Below are 20199 nucleotides of genomic sequence, written 5' to 3'. Positions count from 1 at the left end.
TACGACAGTTAATGGAAATAAAATTTTTCCAAGCTGACCTGGCAGCTCGACCCCAGCCAGGGGCTCTGCCCCTTGGACCCTGCTAGGGGCTGCCGCCCCTAGACCCCGCTGCCAGGGGCGCTGCCCCCGGACCCCTGTTCGTTGTGGGTTATATAAAGATAGAAATACAACATGAGTAGTAGTAGTTAATTGATACGTGTAAATATTATACAGTTAGCCGTGCACAGCTCAAGAAGGGAATAACGATTAACGGAGAGCGTAACAGGATTCAGGTGAGTTTCTAGCCCCACTTCCTTGTTATGTTTTCGGGGCTGTGTGCATACTCGATGTGATAGTTAATACACTTATCTTAAGTGGTAAGTGTATGCCTTGTATGATTTATGTATGATGATTGCTTGACGGTGCGTGAACGATCTTCGGATATTGCATGAACCGCCAGGTGGTAGTTAAGATATGATTGATAAGTATGATGAAAGATATGATGTATGTATGAATATATAATGTATGCATAATGTATGTATGTATGATGATGGTACGTGAACGCTCTTCGGAGATTGCACGTATTGTCAAGGAAAGTATGTATGAACAGGTACGGTACAGTTACACGAAACAATGGGACCGGACCCTAATAATATCTGTGATGTTAGGGACCAGACCGTTATAATATCTGTGATGTTAGGGACCAGACCCTTATAATATCTGTGATGTCAGGGACCATACCCTTATAATATCTGTGAGGTTATAGAACGAAAGGTTCTTTAAAACGTATGATTATGTATGTAAAGAAAGTATGAAGGTAAGAATGAAAGTATATGCACTTATGTGTGTATGAAAGAAAGTTAAGAGGTTAAGTATGAAATGTAAGAAGGTATTGTATGAGTATGTGATTAACTAGAACTCACTCAGCGTAGCTGACTTTTAGTATGCACGCAGGTGAGTAGAATGAGGCAGGTAGCTTGAGGAGGACACATGGCAGAGTTGGACGAAGCTGGCATCCGAAGATTTTGCTATGATGTTTTATTTTAAAAGACTATGTTTTGTTTTTAAATGACTACGAATGCTCGATAAGACAAGAATTATGGTTATGGAATGTAATGGTTTGAATGTTTTCAATGTTCCGCGAATTTTTTGATTAACTCTGATATTTAGAACTGCGTTTATGAGTAAATCCAACACGAAAGTAGGGCTACCGGTAACGGGGCCTTACATAATCACAACTTACAGTATGAAATCTCAAAAACTAAAAATTGAAATAGAACGCCACTGAACATTAAAAATCTTCAAATTGATCAAAAATTGATGATTTAATCAATCAAATTGATGTGTAAGAGGCTTCAGAATCATCAATCGATTATGGAATTGCAGAAATAACGCACTCAATCGAGCTCTGATTAGGGTTCAAAATATTATGTTTAAACGTTCCGAAAGAAAACTGAAGACCTTTAAACGTTTTGACCAAAAAAGAACATCTTTAAACGTTCTAATACATTCAAAGAAGTTTTGGGTGTTCAAAAAAAACAAACATCTTTAAACATTCTAATACGTTCTAAGAAGTTCAGGGTGTTTAAAAAAGTATTGAAGTTTTGATAAAGTTTAGAAGTTCTAAGAAGTTCTGGTGTTCAAACTGGTAAGTTTAGAAGTTCTAAGAAGTTCTGGGTGTTCAAAACTGATAAAGAAGTTCTAAGAAGTTCTGGGTGTTCAAACTGGTAAGTTTAGAAGTTCTAAGAAGTTCTAGGTGTTCAAAACTGATAAAGTTTAGAAGTTCTAAGAAGTTCTGGGTGTTCAGAACTTCAAAAACTAACAAAAAAAAAAATCAGACACCTGTAAACATGAAATTGAACACTGAAATCACTTCATATAATCTCATAATCATCAAACAATCGTCAATCGACCGTTAATTTGATCATTGATTCGATCATATGAACAAAATATGGAACGTCTGCAACTGGGTTTACTCAAAACTTAAAATTGATTAATTGAAACTTCAAATTAATGATTAATTGGACCAATTTCAAAGTTTAATTGATCAATTAGTTCAACAATTTCAATTTTAATTGGTCAATTTTATCAACTGACCTGTGAAAAAGGCATGACGAGGAAGATGTTGTTCACGACGGTACCGTCGACGGTCGCGACGGTAGATGCAATCATTGGACGGTGACGGTGAAGGCGTACGGAATCGATGGAGCAGTGGAGCAGAGGATCAGAACGGTCGCGTGTTTTTTGAAAATCTATGGTGAAGAAACTCGCGCACCTATTGTATGATAAGGGATTATTGTATTTGATCCTATATATATATATATATATATATATATATAGAAAAAGGTTAACATAAAAAGACATAGTTTTGTAGGAAGAGTAAGAATGACATAAAATTTAGAGTTAGGAAACTATGTAGCCTAAATACTAAATATTAGGAAACTATTTGGTAATTTAAAAACTACCAATCTCAACCACTAGATCATAGATCCAAGGGCTTAGATTTATTCTTACTCTTCTTAGAAACTATCTCTTTTTATTATAACCCAAACACACACACACACACACACACACACACATATATATATATATATATATATATTTGTATCATTTAAGAACTCTAAAAAAGTTAAGAACTCTTAGGAACCCTTAACAATCAAACAATTTTTTAATTTTTTTATATATTAACATTATTTAAAATTAGTTTTATCATATTTTGTATAAAAAATTTTGATTACATATATTAATAACAAGTTTACATATATGTAAACTTTTTGTACTAACAAATTTACATAGGTGTGTAAAACAAAACATAGATATGTATAAAAACTAATTTTCAAAATTGTAATCTTAGATATAGATATAAAAAATGATAAAACTACTTTCAAAGAGCATTAACATACAAAAATTTTTATAAAAAACGTTAGTTTTCAAGGGTTCCTTTAAGTTCTTAAATAATATAACAGTTCTGTAATGATACTCATCCTATATATATATATATGTATATATATATTAAACGTTACCGGGTTCACTCACCAAAAAAGAATGGGCTCGCGCGTTAATTCGACACTATAGGCTATATATAAAATCGAAAGAAGACCGGGTTCGGCCAAACCCGATGTTGATAATGTGGCTCCGACACTGCATTTGCAGTAGTAGTGTCATTCGATACCTCTCTAATAACTTTGTCACCAAGACCGAGGATAATCACACTATGTGCTTTCTCCATAACCTCCGTCTTTTCTTCATAAGTCATCGTCTCCGACAACTCATCTTCACCCTTAAATGCATCAAAGATACCTTGATGAACAAGCAACTCACGCATCTTTAATCGCCATAGACTACAGTTGTTCTTGACGTCAAACTTTTCAATGTCAAACTTCGCACCAGTCACCATCAATCGAATTTCAAACTATACTTTTGAAATTGAGCCAACAATAACTATCATACCAATTATTAACTAATACGCGGAAATTAAGAATAACATAAGCGATTCACGATCAAAAGAATTACTCAAAACAATTATTATAAACATGAAGAACAATTACAAGACATTGAAAACGAAATTACAATGAAATTTATCCCCAAATGTTCCAAGCCATAACCCTATTGTAACGACTATTAACAACCAAGTTTCAAAAATGTCAATAGTAGCTCTTGATCTTTCATATCAGCCCCTCCAAAATTTAATATATTGTCATTAGTCACTTAAACCCTTATAAACTAAATCTAACCAAATATAAAATTGACTATATTTAATCATAGATGTCTATTAGAATTGATTTTTCTCTACTTATGCAATTTGAGATTTTGATCACAATCTTTAAAAAATAATTGTTAAAAATTAATCAAAGGGAAGAGTACATGAATGTCCATAACATCATCATATTGTCAGTCTTACAATTGGTAGGTCTTTTTTTAGAAATTACATGTATGGTAATTTTTGTCATTTTTATTAATCGGTGTCTAGAAAATGTATTAATTATTTGTAGGGGTAGAACACTAAACTCACCCTAAAGTAACATAATTAAGGTCCCGCTGAGTGAAGAGATCAAGCGTCAGGCGGATAGCATAGCGCAAAATATAATAAACATTCTCTGACACCTCGGGAATGGTAGCGTCAAGATCTCCACCAGCATGGGACAAAAAGGAAGAATATACATCGGGAATATCACCCAACCAATGGGGAATGAACAACTCATAAATGACGGTTCAAAATAGGGCACTACGTCAATATTAAAAGGTCACGATGCCCACCAACTTTCAGAATCACACGAATGGAGAATATAATTGGTGGAAAGTCTGATAGGGCAGTTGGTCATACTCTCTCTCATCCGGCTATAAATACCAGAATATCTCCAAACGGTAAAGGATTCAGCATCCAACATTATATACTCTCTCTATACACTCTTACCACATAGCAAATACTAATTCTCACGCCGGAGGGTGGTTACGAGAGAATCCTCCCCCCCCCCCCCCCCAATATTCCTCGTAACGAGTTCACGGTGCTTTGTTTTGCAGAAATACCCATCTCGCCAAGAAGGATTCTAATCCATCGTGGGAGATACTTAACCATAACCCTTGGACTAAGTCATTAGACCTAAGGGGTGGTTTCGTGTTTCTTCATTATTCTAAATAAACTCAAATTTATTAAAAAAAATCAATTAGTTGGTGAAAAAAATAAAGTATTAGGGTCTGTTTGGTATGGGGTAATGAAATGGTCGTGGTAATGGAATGGACAAATGAATGGAATGAGTTATTACTATTCCAATGAAATGTTTGGTTACCACATGGGAATGGAATGAATCATTACTTTGTATTGTTGGTAGGTAAGAAAGAATAAAATTAAAATGGTAGTGAGTGGTGGTGGTGGTGGGAGAGGTGGCGGTAACGGTGGAGGTGGTGGTGGGCAGCGGTTACGGTGGGCAGCGTGTGTGATGGTGGGGCGATGATTGATGGATGCGGCGGGGCGGCTGGAGGTGGTGGGTGGTTGGCACTGATGGCGATGGTTTGTGGAGGTGGGTGGTTGCGGCGGTGGACGCCGATGGTGGTGATTGGTGGCAGTGGCGGCTGTGGTGGGCAACGGTGGCAGTGGGCGGCATGTGTGATGGTGGGGCGATGGTTGATATATGCGGCTGGCAGCTGGCGATGCTGGGTGGCTGGCACCGATGGCAATGGTTGATGGAGGTGGGTGGTGGCGGCGGTGGGCGGCGATGGTGGTGGTTGGTGGCAGTGGCGGCGGTAGTGGTGGGTGTTGATGTTGGGTGGTGGTGGTGTTGGGAGGGTGGTGGAGATGATGTAGGGTGAAGGAGAGAATGGAATGAAAAAAAACATGGGGTATGGATGGAATGAAATTTGGGTATTTTAGAGGGAATATAATGGACTAGGTAATGGGCCATTCCGTTCCTTTAGTCAATCAAACATGGGGTATGAGTCATTCCATTCTGTTTTACTGTATATCAAACGCTACCTTAGTATTGAGAGGCATTTCAAACTAATAATAATGTGACAAGAACTGCAATAAACCATAATACTGTGGTACTAAATAGCAAATAAGAAAGAATCAACTTCTAATCTATAAAATAATAATAATAAAATAAAGGTTTGAATAGTGAGTGATAATAATGTATGGTGATATGAAGGTGATCGTGGCGGTAGATATAGCAGCAACATTCTATTCTTCAGTTGCAAAAACAAACTTACTTGTTCTAATTCAATAACTTAATCTATATATATATATATAGTGTGTATGCAGTCAACGGCATCAAATTCAACTTCAAAAGCTAGGCTACGAATTCACATTCGAATTTCAATTAATTCACTTGCAATGTTCCTACTCAAGGTCGGTCTTTTATACAATACATATATAATTTCTGGGTTGCAAATGAAATTGTTTGATTTTTATTTTTACACATTGACAGGCATGGAGATCAACTGCTTTTGGGGCTTATGGCTACCTCAATTTCACCAAATCTGGATTCTTGTCAGTAACTAGCAAGCTGTTTTTCTAGTTTCCAATTTGGTCTAATAAGTTTGTAAATTATAAAACATTTATTTATTTCTGCGAATATTACAAGTTATATGGATGCACTTGTTTAGGTACAGGTTCTAGTTTCACATTCTTGGTATTAATTATGTGACCGAATTACAATTACATCAAAATTGGGTGTCACTTTTTTCCGAGCCGGCTCAACGAATGTGGGGGCGTAAATTGAAACAAGATTTTGGGGCCTTTTTATAACAATTGTTTAGAATTTTTTTTTTATTATTATTACAAGTTTTGAATTCATAACCTATACTATACTTTAGTAACAACCAAGCCTACCACCACACCAATACATTAATTTGAGTTTACTATACTCATTATAATATATCTATATATTATGTTTTTTCTGGATTTGGAGGCCTTAACTAAGTGTGGGCCTAAAGCCCTAACTTGTTTTCGCTGCCCGAGCCACCCCTGACTTTTTTTATTCCACATTAAAAAAAAGTTACTACTTATGAATGTATATGCATCTTGTTTAGAGGTGTACAAAGCCACTTTAGGAAGGAATCCGGTCCGGGTTATAAAATCAGTTTGTAAAAAAACGGTTCGGGTTATACACAGGTATAGGAGGAAAATTGTTCGAATCTATCTAATTGGTTCAGTTCGGGTTATAAACCGGTTTGTGGCAGAAAAAAAAAAGAAGATGTTTTGCATGTTTTCCAAATCGGGTGTGGTCAAAAACCGAAACTGGTTTACCAGGCCTAGACCGGTTTTTTGTACATCTCTAATCTTGACTATGAGTTTTGCTTCACTTTCTAGGATTATATCTGCTTCATACTGTTGTAACTTTAGTGTTTAAAAACTATAATTTGTGTCTTGACCCGTGTCTTTACAGAGAACACTCAAAGAATTTCAATCCAGAAGATATGAATAGACGAATAGATGGAAAGAACTGTATAGTAACCGGAGCTAATTCTGGAATCGGTTATGCCACGGCCCATGGTCTTGCATCTAGGTGCTTATTGCATTTTAAAACTTTTCCATTTTCTTAATAGTTTGTATTGAATATTGACAAAGTAAAGAAATATTTCGTGTTATAACATTGACAAGAAAGTATTGTGTTTGAATCTTTATTGCTTTGTTTTTGTACCAGAGGAGCAACGGTGTATATGGTTTGTAGAAATAAGGAACGGGGAGAAGATGCCGTCTCTAAAATTCAGTCGAGCACTAGTAACCAAAATGTTCACTTGGAGGTGTAGTTTTCGTACATAATGAATCTGTTAACTGTTATTTCGAAAACAGTATTATCAAAAAAATAATAATACGACATATCTTTGAATAATGTGATATAGGAGGTTGTATGAAATAAATATTTTAATTAATATGTGAACTGAATTTCTTGCATTGTATTTAGCATTCAAAACCTTCTTATATATGACTTGTAGGTTTGCGATCTTTCTTCTGTCAACGACCTCAAGTCTTTTACTTCCAGATTTAAGGAAAAGGACATTCCTGTTCATGTGCTGGTAACCACCTTTTAAACCAAGCTTAAACGAGCTCGAGCTTAAAAATAAGGTTGTTTCATAAACGAGCCCAGGCCCGAGCTTCACTTATCGAGCTCAAGATGGTTGGCAAGCCTAAATGAACCTATTATTTATATAATTTTTATTTAATATATTTGTAATATACTTATATGATAACTGTTATATTATATAAAACTATGATAAAAATAAATATATGATATGTATTTTGTTATATATAATAATTTAAATATAATTATACATAATAGAAAAGATAAAAAATAATTAACAAATACTAAACATGCCAAACTCGAGCTCTAGAAGTTAAACTTGAAATGAACCAAGCTCAAACTCGATCTCTCATAAGTTAAACGAGACGAGCTCAACCTATTTGACAGCCCGTGTCTTTTTTAGGTTAACAATGCCGGCTTACTTGAGAACACGAGAGTAACAACATCCGAAGGGTACCCATTGTTTTTCCGGTTCATTATCGTCACACGCTTTAAAGCCCACTTAATTAACAGTACTATTTCCATTTTGTTAAACAGATACGAATTAAATTTCGCGGTAAACGTATTAGGAACTTATGCCATGACCGAGCTACTGCTTCCATTGCTTGAAAAAACTCAACCCGATGCCCGTGTTATTACAGTATCTTCGGGTGGAATGTATACAGCACCCTTGACCACAGACTTGCAGGTTCTTAAAATATTTTTAAGTTCCATTTATGCTTTTTTTTTTCATTTTGTTTTGTAAGTCAAATATACATTTATCTGGGAACCACAAATGAAAAACGCGTCCACTTCTGCAGTCTTTGATGAGTTCTTTCTTATGCAGTTTAACAATGGCAAATTTAATGGAGTCGATCAGTATGCTCGCAACAAACGGACTCAGGTATCGTATCTTCATGGTTTTTTGTGGTGAATTTTGGGGTCAAACCGAAATTTCAGTTTTTGGGTTTTTGAAAATCTGAAAACCGTAAGGTTTGGTTTTCTTGGTTTTTGGTTTTCACAATGGGGTTCGATTTTGGTCTTGTTTTTTACGGTTTTGCTATTTGGGCTTAAAATCTTTAGATTGAAAAAAATGCCCAAAATAATGAATGTGAGCCTAGATTTTATTTTTTTTTGGGTTAAATCTCAGCCTTTTCATATATTAAATAAAAAGATCCAATTACAATAAATAGCCTAGATTATTTATTTTTTTCAATTTTGGTTATTGATCAGTTATTTCGGTTTCACACACACCCCTATATGTATGTCTGGTCTCAATGATATTAAATTTTTTTATCATGAAAACATAAGGAAGAAAAGGAAAAGTGTCAGCTAAAGGTGGCAAGATAGGTGGGGCGAGAATGTTGTGTGACTGGTCAAAACAATCACGGATGATCCACAAAACGCTTTTTTGTTTGTAAATAGTTAATTCTTCAATTATGAGTACAAAAATCGTATGACATGTTTTTGTTGTAGGTAGCATTGACAGAAAAATGGGCTGAAAAGTATGGTGACAAAGGGATCGGGTTCTACTCAATGCACCCGGGATGGGCTGAAACGCCTGGAGTCGCCAAGAGTCTGCCTAGTTTTTCTAAATCGTAAGTCTTGTTTTCCAGTTTTGATATTCTGGCCCCCGTCTAGTGGGAACCCATAATTTTCTGATTTTCGTGGGAATGTGGTTTCAGGTTTGAAGGGAAACTAAGGACGAGTGAGGAAGGTGCGGATACTGTTATTTGGTTAGCTTTGCAGCCGAAAGAAAAGCTGGTTTCGGGTGGGCTTTATTTTGATAGAGCCGAAGCTTCGAAACATTTACCTTTTGCTGCAACCAAAAGTTCCCATGCTGCTATAGATTCCATTATAGATACCCTTGACTCTAAATTGTAACATTTTCAAGAATAGTGAATAAAGATTGTTTTTTGGTCTACTAGCTTATTTGGGAACATTAAAGCATGTGTTAAGTGATTAAAGTATGTTTATTATATTTGTATAATTAGTATACTCGTTTAAGATCGCAAACCAACTCAAATTATTTGTATAATTTGTATAATTACTATTAGTATCCCTAGATTTTGTATATAATGCTTAATCTTGCTGTGTTAAACTAAATTTTTAGGAATGCAGGTTTCAATATTTGCCAAGAGGCGTAAACAAGCAGAGGCAAGAACAAACTGACTTGTCTAATTTACAAGTGCTTGAGCTCTAGTCATTTAACTTGAAAGACCAAAAGATTGACTAAGGTGCCACCAGTCATGCTTACAAGGTTAGCTACGGGTTTACGACATTTAGATGCAACGCCGCACGAATACACAAGGGGAACGGTTTTAGAATTTAAAATAAAAAGGAGCATTCATACATGAATATCAACACCTGCAAATGATAATTTTGAGCTTCGAAATTTATTCAGAAATCCCACAACTCCTTGATTTGATACATAAAGAACATCATATCATCATCGTTATCATCATCATCATCATTTTCATCAAACCTCACGATAAAAGACAAAAACCTCAAAATGAGTAGATTAATTATTGAAGCAAACTCTTGATCATGCTTCACTCTTCAAAGCATGTTTCTAATATCCAGACTCTTCACGTCCGGCATTTCCTCATCATTAAACTCCTCCCTACAAACGTTTTTGAAAGTGATTATATATAATATTTAATATTGCAATTTTCATGAAAGTTAAAAAAAACATACCTTTTATTTTGAGTTTCCATGGCTTCAAGAGCATCTTTCTTCAACTCTTCAAGTTGTGCTTTAGCAATCTTTTTCTCCAATTCTTCTTCGTATTTAGGCAAGTCTTCTTTGCGAATACCAAGCCTAAAACATCATAAATAAACAAACACCATGAATTTTACTGTTTATAAACTCAACTCGATTAATAAAGATATTACTTTTTTTTAACACTACAAGCTTACTTTTGGTTTATCTTGTTAAATTCTTCAGTAAGCAGAGCCATCCCCTTTTTGTCATTCCCTCATAAGCGGCTTCTTAATTTCCTTCTCAACTTTCTCTAATGCATTCATCATCATAGCCTCAGCACCTAGTTCATCTGTAAGCCCTCTCCTACAAACAATAATATTTTTCAAATAGTTACTACAGTGCCACTCAAAAGTCATATCACTTTCAGACATATACAAGTATACCTTATATTAAGGTTACATTATTTTAATATGATAATATTTATTAAAAAACCAAGTATGTAAATGAATTTAACGTTCAGTGATCTGTTCGTGAACCGTTCGGTGGGAGGTTCATTTATGTTCGTTTTAACAACAAAAGGTGATCTATTTAGTTGAACGAACGGACATGAAGGTGTGTCTCGTTCGTCCATCATCCATTTACGTTCCTTCATTTAAATTTGTTTATGCTTGTTCGTTAGTTTCCGTGTGTTTTAAGTTCGTTAATATATCCATTTAAATGTTTTGGTCTATTACAACTTTGTATCATTTTAATAACTTTTTAGGCTTAACACATTGTTCTTCACATTACTTTTAACTAGTTTTAGCACAGTTTTGTTTAGCTATATCCGTTCATTTATGTTAGTGAACCGTTTGTTTATACTGTTAACGAACAGACATTAACAAACACGAACATGTTCATTTTCTTAACGAACTAACATGAACAAGAACACCTTGTTCGTTTAATTGTTCATCATTTGTTCAGTTGAAGTTAAACAAACACACACATGCTTCGTTTATGTTCATTGGGTTCGAATACTAGCTTATAAAAAACATACTTGAGACGAATATCCTTCAAAGCCAAAAGATAAGATCGAGCATCCTCAATCCCAGCAGTTTTTTGCTTGATGGTGAATTGAATCCTTTGAGACTCTGAGAACAGATCAGCCCTGTAGAAATTAAGGACAAATTTAACAGCTATTTGAAATCATCTAACAACAATAATAAAAAAAATGGGGTGAGCAGATAATATGCAAAACCAAATATCATAACTTTTAAGAACTTACTTTTCCCTTACAGTCTTCATGACTTTAGCATACTGTTCAACTGCTGCAGGATCATTAGGGTCAATTGTAATTTTCTCTTTTCGCAGGACCCCAATGGCGGTCTCGAATTTCTTCTTCACCTCAAGAAATATGCCTTTCAACATTTCTACAGATTCATGTAAAAGTATAACCATTAGTGATTTCATTAAAAACATAAGTTATATTTTTCATGTGATCTAAATTACTTTAAATTTTTACAGTATATGAATTCTGAATATTCTAAAGTGCCATGTTTATAAATTGCTACAGAAATGTTTTTATGTCAACTCACCATCACCCTTGAGAGCTTTAGGAGCTGCCTCTTTGGCATAGAAGCGAGCAGGGACTGCCTGCTGTTGTTGCTGTAGAACAGATTGACTGTCATATAGCTGCATAAAACAGATCCTTACGTTATTATGTCATACACACAATTACAAAAATTCATATGCACATACAAACACAAATTCCTGATAACACAGCGATGCAATTTTGAGTTTTAAAGGTTATATTTCACATAATCATTCCTTTCTACTTCCCTGTCACATTAAAATGTAGAATAATATCACGGAGAGCAGGTCAAAAAGAATTGAATATAACTACTAAATTCATTTGCTATCCATCATAGTTTAAAAGTTTAGGTATAACAAATGAACCATGCCATCTTCAGTTTAAAAGTTTAGTATTCTGTTTATTGAAACTGTAAATCACAAGAGAACTTTTGCATGTTTGGTTGTAGATTGAATTTCACAGGAATGATTAAAGCACCTCTAAATCTTCCACACTTCATAAAAAAATAGTCTGGTAATCACTTTAAAGCCATCTAAACTCTAATCACTCCCTTCGATCAAACACTAAAAAGATGAATCAGGGTAGAGTTCTAAAAGCTCTAGCTAAACTAAAACTCCCAAAGAAGATGCATAGCATGAAGATTATGCAATCAACTTAAATAGAGTTGTTAAACAATCCCTCCATCATAACCATTAACAAAAACCACAATGCATGACAGATAATGTACCCTTAAACTGCTATGCTGCATAAAAGCAGATACAATAAGAAGTATATAGTATATAGTAGCATGTATGAAAACGAATACACATGTGTATATAAGAGTAAAAGACTGATGTATAACAATGTAGAAGCTCCTTTAAATGTGCATACAAGTATTTAATATATTAAGATGTTTGCATGTGATGTAACTTCATACAACTTGAAGTGTTATCCCTTATTACCGCAAACTAGTTATACTTTCAAACCAGAAAAGGCTAAAATAAAAAGGATGTGTCATGAAGAAATCTTGATAGAACAAAAGGTAGATGAAGCAAAACAAGAAGACAATGAAGAAAAGAAGCACAACTTGTATTAGCTTCTTTATCTTCTTATTTCAATATCTAATCATTAATTACAAAAAACATTGACCCTTTTATAAACCTCAACGAAAGCTAAAACACACTGGTTCAAAATTAAAATCTTAAATGGGATCATCAAATGCATATGTCATGCGACTCATGTTGTGCAGCAAGTAGCAATACATTTCTTCAAGCAAACCTAAGTTTCGTTTCTATATATCAACTCAATGTTTGCTATAAGATTAAAAGCTAATATGCATCACTGTATACACACTAATTCAAAATTAAAACTTTAACCGGAAATAGGTTTCTTCAAACAACTGAAAGAATACATATCCACATCACAAATCATGATAGATTTTTAAAGATGTTAATAAGAATACGCCGTATACGTACATAACTATTTACTTTAATCCATCAATTTCACCTTGTAATTAGCTTGAATAATAATAATAATAATAATAATTAAAATCCAAATTAATCGTAAAGCAGATATTCAATTTAATAATTTTTTAAATCCTTACACTCAAATTTAACACGAACGATTAAATAAAAGTCAAAACAAAGCATCCGATACGTATGAATCAATCGAACGCATAGAATACGGCAACGAACAGTAAGATTATAATTAATATGATAAAATGAAAGAATCGTTACGGTATAGAAGCTAATTGACGATAATCAATGGCGTGCAAATGAAGGAAATGGATGGACAGTTTAGATTAGATTAGTACCTGACGAGCAGATCTGGATAAAACACGAGCCATATGATGATATGAGTGAAGGTTGAGTTGCAAAATGTGAAGCGGCTGGCTGGTTACTGCTAGCTAGGGCTCTTATGTTTTGGGGAAGATGAATGAGTATTTGACCATGTAAGTTTAACGCAAGCAAGGTAACAATTCGGTCGGTAGATGTTGGTTAGATTCGTTACGATATCGATACTAAATCAAATCAAAGTTAAGTTCATTATAATAACGATACTATATTCAAAAAATAAATTAGTAAACTCCAATAATAGTATCAGCAGCAAACGTATAACTTCTAGGTTCATTAGGGTGCCAGCACTAAACTTGAAAAATAAATTAATAAACGTCAATAATAGTAATGGTTCTCGTATAGCTTATGATACAAATGATAACATATTTAAAACGTTGTTTATTTGGTCGATAAAACATGGGTGTTGTTGAGGCGAGTCGATGCGAATTCGGTCGGTATCAGTTAGGTTCCTCACGGTTTTTGAATTAAACCTACAAAATAAATTCATTGCATTAAAAAATTATAAACAAAAACGGCGGCGAGTCAACGGGAATTTGAACACCAGTTAGTTTCGTTATAGTTGTGTTAATTGTGAAGAAAGATGGTAGTATGATAACATGTGTTGAATACATAGAGTTGACTAAGTTCACTTTGAAGAACAAATCGATTTAGGGTGCAACATGGATTTGTGGCGACACTATGGTTTGCATAGGATGCGACGGCGGTGTATTGATATTTGATAGCCAGAGGTAGGCAACCGGTTAGGCCGACAATGGGGGTGAAGAGGGTAGTGGCGTGTTTATTTAAATTTTTTTCAAAACATCCTAAGTTTATTTTGTTTCACTTTTTGAGCTCATAAGGGTATTATAGTCTTTTTCATTAAACTAACACAATATTCAACGAAAGCTAGTGCTTGACCTGAAATCACAAACTCAAAGGTTGTTACTTTTAAACCTTAAATCTTAAATTAGTAATGCTAAACCATAAGAACTAGGGGAATTCATAAGAAATTTACTTGTCAATGTACTGTTTCATTTGATCTTTTAGATTAGAACTTCATATGGGTTCGAATCTTACTAAGAGGTTCACTAGAGTGTTAAAATATATTTTAGAAGCTCATAAGGTCCATTTATGTGCCAGGGTCATAAAAGCCTAGACACATCCCATTTGATTTCAGCTTTCTCAAGACATCGGGGAAAAGCTTGAAAAAAAGGCTCGAATGGTATCATATAGCCTTGTATCGGCTAAATTCACGAGTTGAAGATAAGCAAACTCGAATCGCTGACATCCGCCGCATGGTAAATCACCATTTACAGATTGTACGTTTCCTATGAGCCCATAAGGATCAGACACTTATATGACGGGACCGAACGATCCACAGTTTTTAGAATCAGTAGGTATTCAAACCGTTCATTCGAAAAAAATGCAAGAAATCGAAAAATCCAAACCGAAACAAGAACCTAAGATTTGGGTTTATGTTTTTGTAAAAACCAAACGAATGGTTCGGTTTTGGTTCTGCATGTAATAAAAACCGAATAAACTGAACCGAACCGATTTTCTGAAGTTTTATTTTTTTATTTCAAGTAATTTATAAGAATTTAAATACATATGTAACCCAAATACTTTTTTGTAGTCAATTAGTTAATGATTAACACAATTATTTATGTCTAAATTCATTATTTCCGATCAACTTTTTTTTTCCTAAAATTTTCAAGCTCAAATTGTAAAACCGAAACCTAAAAACACAAAATCAAACGGTTTTAAAAATTTCAAAAATTTTTGGTTTTAACCCCAAAATCGCATCGTGCCGTGCACGCTCCTAATAGGAACCATACTATTATGGCTAATAAAAATAAACCTCAAAGTTGAGGGACGGAAGGTGTAAGCATAGACGATACTAGTAACTTAACTCAACCCGCCCGTCAAACACTCTGAGTCTGTCTCGCATTTCGTCGAACACCTGAGCTGCAAAAACAAAAACAGAGGAAAGAAGCCAATTTACAAGGAAATTACGGGTCCATGGATAATCAGAGCGAGCTCATCGTGGAGTTGAGATCTAAGTTATCTTCGTTTCAAAACAGAGTAAAGGTATAATATTCATTTAATCTCTTCAATGAATCACTATTCTTTTTACCTGTTGTTCGGTTTGATTGATTTGCAGGAATTGGAAGCAGAGAATGCGAAATTAACATCTATTGTTTCTACTTGCACTTGCCGTCGCCAGGTTCCTTCGCTTACTCAAATCAAGTTTTTATCTCTGATTTTAGATTCAATTAGTGGAGTTCAGTTGGAATTGTATTTCATTCATAATCATAACTGTTCTTCTCTTTTACTGTTAGGAAGAAATAATACTACAGTGTTTAACCTATACTTCAGTAATTATGGTGCATGACATATACAAGTCCATTATAAATGAAGTGGCCATAAATCATAATAGCATATTTATTATTCGAAATTAAATTAAAACTTGTTTGCAAACATAAGTGAGGAGATGGAGATTTTGAAAGTTCTGTTTTTTTATATTCTTGTTAATCTAATCGAACCAAATTATGAAAGTTGTTTCAACCGTTGTGAAGGTGGAAGAAAATGTTGATACTGAGATCTCAGACAAAAAGATGTCGGCTATAAGTTTGGAAAAGTTGAAGTTAGGAAACTGTGTCGGGAATGGGAAAAGGAAGCCAAAGAAGAAACTTGCAGGTCTATATTTGCTTTATACTTGTTGCAGAATTTGATAATGTTTTTCGTCTAGTAAATCAGTGTGAATCACTTACAATACATAGCATTTGATGGTCCACTACAAGGTTGAAGAGTAGTTAAAAACATCATACACACAGTATCTTTTGATGTTATATCTTCTGTTTCTATTTGTTTGTTGAAATAGTCTTACCATTAGCTAAGTTGTACGCTTTTTCTTCAGGTTATAACTTGAACTCCATGGATCATCACTCACAGAGACTTGTGGCTCTGAAAATTATGTATTTTGGGCTAAGGTACACAAATGATGCTTCTACAGAATTTTATATTTAGCAGTCTACTTACAATGTGCAATATGACAGATTCTATGGTTTTGCATCGGAAGCTCAGATGGATCCAACTGTTGAGGTTTGTCTGTGAATCTTTGACTCTATCTGCTTGATATTTTATGTTTTTTATAGAGTCTTTAACGAATTGAAACACTATTTTCTGCCTCTGTTGCAGTCAGAACTTTTCAAAGCCCTTCAAAAGACAAGACTTGTACTCGGTGACAGGAAGGATTTACAGTATTCAAGATGTGGTAGAACAGACAAGGGTGTTTCCTCGGTGGGCCAAGTAAGTTGAGAAAAGAAGTAAGTTTCATTTTCGTTTATTATTATATCATACACAAATATGGTATTGCTAATGATATGTACTGCAATAACTAGTAACTCATCCAATTATGTATTTGAGTTCATTTGTTTTGTCCCACATTGGGTACATGAGCTTTTATGTTCTTTTCTGACAATGCTTTCATTTAAATTTTATTGAGATTGTCACACTTAAGCAGCATATTCTTTCTTCTTACATTTCCAATTATGATAATTGGTTAATGTAGGTTGTTGCTTTACTATTGAGGTCAAAACATAAGGAACCTGGAAGTGATACCTCTGAGGAACTTGTAGATGAAGGACCAGATGGTAATTTACACACCCTTGTATTAATTTCTGTGTATGAGTTATGATCCAGTGATTTGTTAACACTTTTTTTTGCAGGAGAATTGGATTATGTAAGAATACTAAATGGAGTTCTTCCTGATGATATTCGGGTAATAGGCTGGTATTATGTTCCAGTCAACTTTAGTGCAAGGTTTGTTGTTTTGTCTTTCATATATTTCCATTCATGATGTTTCTTTATTGTTCCTTTTATGTGTTGCATATAAATAATAATTCAATGATAAAAGTACTCTAAATGGTCTCATAATGTATAAGTAAATGGTTGATTTATGTGTTGTTTGCAGATTTAGCTGTCTGAGTAGGGAATACATATACTTCTTTTGGAGAGAAAATTTAAACATATCAGTAATATGGTACTTAAGTTATTTTAATGCTTCTTATGAATTTATTTTAACATTGCAATTTTGAAACATTTTCATTTACTCTAGACAATGGAGAGTTCATGTAAAAGGCTTATTGGTGAACATGATTTCAGAAACTTTTGTAAGATGGATGCTGCAAATGTGCATAATTACAAACGGCGCATAACATCCTTTGATATTTGTCTTTGCAATGAAAGGTTTGAAACACATGCACAACTTAATATAGATCTTATGCTGTATGCTATTTGTCTTTATTAATATTAATCTTAAAGTATGATTAACAGTGACCAGCTCATGTTTATAAAAATCAAAAGCAGTGCGTTTTTGTGGCACCAAGTTCGGTGTATGGTTGCTGTGTTGTTCTTGGTTGGTCAAGGATTTGAATCACCCAATGTGCGTAACTGATTATCTTGTTTATTGATTTCATATCTCCTTAGCTTTTATGTTTAGATAATAAAATATGTTAAATGACATGTGGGTGTTTGCTCCTTGAATTTGTAGGTTGTAGATGTTTTGCTTGATGTTGACAAGACGCCTCGGAAACCTCAGTTCAAAATGGCTTCAGAGATTCCACTAGTTCTTCAATCTTGTGAATTTGAAGGTCTCAGTTTTAAGTGCTCCTCAGGTACTTGATCGATTACGATATTCTTGGGGTGTAGACCAGCCAAGCCGAGCCAAGCCCCGGGTTCGGGCTTGGCTCGTTTTATTTACTAGAGATAGTGCTTGAACTCAGCTTATAGTTAAAGCTCAAGCTTGGTTTGTTAGTAATTTTCAAGCTTGAGCTCAGCTCAGTTGCGGCTCATTAAATGTACGAGTTGAGCTTGGCTCGCTTCAAGCTCAATATATAAATCTCGAGCTCGGTTCATTAATAATTTTTCAAGTTTGGACTCAGCTCAGGCATGCTTCGTTTAGTTTTCAAAAGAGCGAGCTTGAGCTCAGCTCGCTTCAAGATGTATATTTAAAGCTTGAGCTCGGTTCGTAATAATTTTTCAAGCTCGAGCTTGGTTTGTTAATAATTGTTCAAGCTTGAGCTCGGTTCGTTAATAATTTTTCAAACTCGAGCTTGTGTTATCAAATATTTAATTACTATACTTATATATGTATATATTCACGAATATAATTTTTATATATAACAAAACATAATTTATTTAGTTATTTATCATAAATTTATATATATAATTCAATTATTATATTTATATTAATAAGATGCTCATTTAAGCTTGTGAGTTTATTCAAGCTCGATCTTGAGCAGGTCATGAACAGTCGGATCGTTTCAAGTTTTAAACGGCCGAGCATAACGGGTTGGCTGACTCGTTTACACCTCTAATGACGAATCTGCCAATAATAGAAGTTTTTTTTCTTATAAAATTGTTTTCGTTGTGAACATTAAAACACGTAGATGCCACGCGGGCTTTGTAATTGCATTTTCAAAAAGAATGTCGGGCATACAAACTTCAAGCTGCAATTTTCCAAGCGGCTCTATTGAGCCTTCCAACCACCGAAGATGGTATTTTAGAAAATTTTCAGTTAGTTGGATTAGTTTTTGTGGAACCTTTTTTCATAATTGCTGATAAAGGAGAGTATTAAACGTGTGCAGATGACAGTGTAACGAGTAATAAGACAAAAAAGAAAGTTTCTTCTCATGTTCCTCTTATGTCACGTCCTACTGAACGTAAGTCCCATCTTTGGTCAGTTTGTTTCATATTTTAAATTTACTACGTAATGTTATGTTACTGATAATAATTAAACTATTACAGCATCTTATGATGAGAGACGCGCCAAGTTAACTATTTCAGCCGCTGGAAACACAAATCGGTTGTAGCCAAACAAGATATGACAACCTTGTGAAGGTAAATCATTGTCTTTCTGTTTGGTTGTATCTTGATGTACCGTTATTCATTTGGATGTTGATTCTTGTAACTTAAGTTTTATCGAGTTCATGGTTTATTTAGACTTGTGTAATTATACCTAGCAAAACGGACTGGTTCTTTTATAAAGATGGTAATTTTGGTTCGGGTAAGAATGGGTTTAGACAAAAATGGGTACCTATTGATTTAGTGTTTAGAAACTATGAAATATTTTATCTAAATGCTTTACTAAAGTACATTTTCATGAATAAAAAGTTTAACCATCTTTTTAACGAAGTGTGACATTATAGTTTTGTTATAAATGCACTATTGAAGTCACATTTTGTAGAATGATAACTCAAACTCCCTCTCATACTTCCAAATCTAGACCTTTGTCCACTATGGGACTTGGACCCTTGAAGTTACATAGAAGGTAAATGTTGACTTTCATAAAGTTTGTTGGAATGCATTTATAAGGCCAGTGTTTGAAATGCCTACACCTTAGAAAGGTTACCCATTGATCACTTCAAAACATTCAAGTAATTATGTGTATTTTACTCGAACTCGTTCCACAACGTCCAGGTAATTATGTGTATATTGACTTTTTACACAAAGCATGTGTTGACCCATTTTGTGTAATATGATTTTTTGTCGGGACGGAGTAAACACTTCATTTTGAGACTTAAGCCATATTTTAAGGATCTGAGTTTAGACAAGTTCATATATCATTATATATTCA

General features: G+C 34.3%; 2 protein-coding genes and 2 pseudogenes across 4 annotated transcripts in view; 2 read left to right on the top strand and 2 right to left on the bottom strand.

The window, feature by feature from the left end:
* LOC143553188 (uncharacterized) overlaps window positions 1–20199 on the bottom strand; it is a 233343-nt gene that overhangs the window by 114101 nt on the left and 99043 nt on the right. The gene's annotated exons all lie outside the window — the stretch shown is intronic.
* LOC143553157 (uncharacterized) lies at window positions 5681–9498 on the top strand. The gene is made up of 10 exons (XM_077043200.1): window positions 5681–5821; window positions 5901–5962; window positions 6861–6980; window positions 7119–7218; window positions 7411–7491; window positions 7900–7949; window positions 8034–8184; window positions 8323–8379; window positions 8952–9073; window positions 9161–9498. The coding sequence occupies exons 1-10, from the start codon at window positions 5729–5731 to the stop codon at window positions 9357–9359; spliced, it is 1035 nt and encodes a 344-aa protein (XP_076899315.1). The 5' UTR covers window positions 5681–5728; the 3' UTR covers window positions 9360–9498.
* On the bottom strand, window positions 9847–13685 carry LOC143554761 (putative ATP synthase 24 kDa subunit, mitochondrial; annotated as a pseudogene). Its single transcript, XR_013139077.1, has 7 exons — window positions 13541–13685; window positions 11753–11849; window positions 11443–11587; window positions 11215–11325; window positions 10394–10541; window positions 10173–10295; window positions 9847–10098 (listed from the first exon to the last, which is right to left on the bottom strand). The product of XR_013139077.1 is annotated as a putative ATP synthase 24 kDa subunit, mitochondrial (transcript).
* LOC143554736 (uncharacterized) lies at window positions 15514–19564 on the top strand (annotated as a pseudogene). Its single transcript, XR_013139072.1, has 14 exons — window positions 15514–15650; window positions 15724–15786; window positions 16139–16259; window positions 16480–16552; window positions 16619–16664; window positions 16761–16871; window positions 17134–17215; window positions 17291–17384; window positions 17536–17596; window positions 17680–18006; window positions 18115–18238; window positions 19013–19120; window positions 19211–19285; window positions 19371–19564. The product of XR_013139072.1 is annotated as an uncharacterized LOC143554736 (transcript).

The sequence above is a fragment of the Bidens hawaiensis genome, unplaced genomic scaffold, assembly GCF_021521415.1.
Source record: "Bidens hawaiensis isolate Kalapana, Puna unplaced genomic scaffold, B.hawaiensis_p1.1 tig00001032_1, whole genome shotgun sequence".
NCBI classification, from domain to species: Eukaryota; Viridiplantae; Streptophyta; class Magnoliopsida; order Asterales; family Asteraceae; genus Bidens; species Bidens hawaiensis.
The sequence above is the reverse complement of the archived record's forward strand: the minus strand, read 5'-3'. Positions and strand labels throughout refer to the sequence as shown.

Excerpts from the sequence above, each read along its gene's own strand:
- LOC143553157 (XM_077043200.1), top strand. The coding sequence starts at position 5,729 with ATGCAGTCAACGGCATCAAATTCAACTTCAAAAGCTAGGCTACGAATT. Across the intron at positions 7,950-8,033 it reads AGAGTAACAACATCCGAAGG|ATACGAATTAAATTTCGCGG; the intron begins GTACCCATTGTT and ends TTTGTTAAACAG. Across the intron at positions 8,185-8,322 it reads CCTTGACCACAGACTTGCAG|TTTAACAATGGCAAATTTAA; the intron begins GTTCTTAAAATA and ends TTTCTTATGCAG.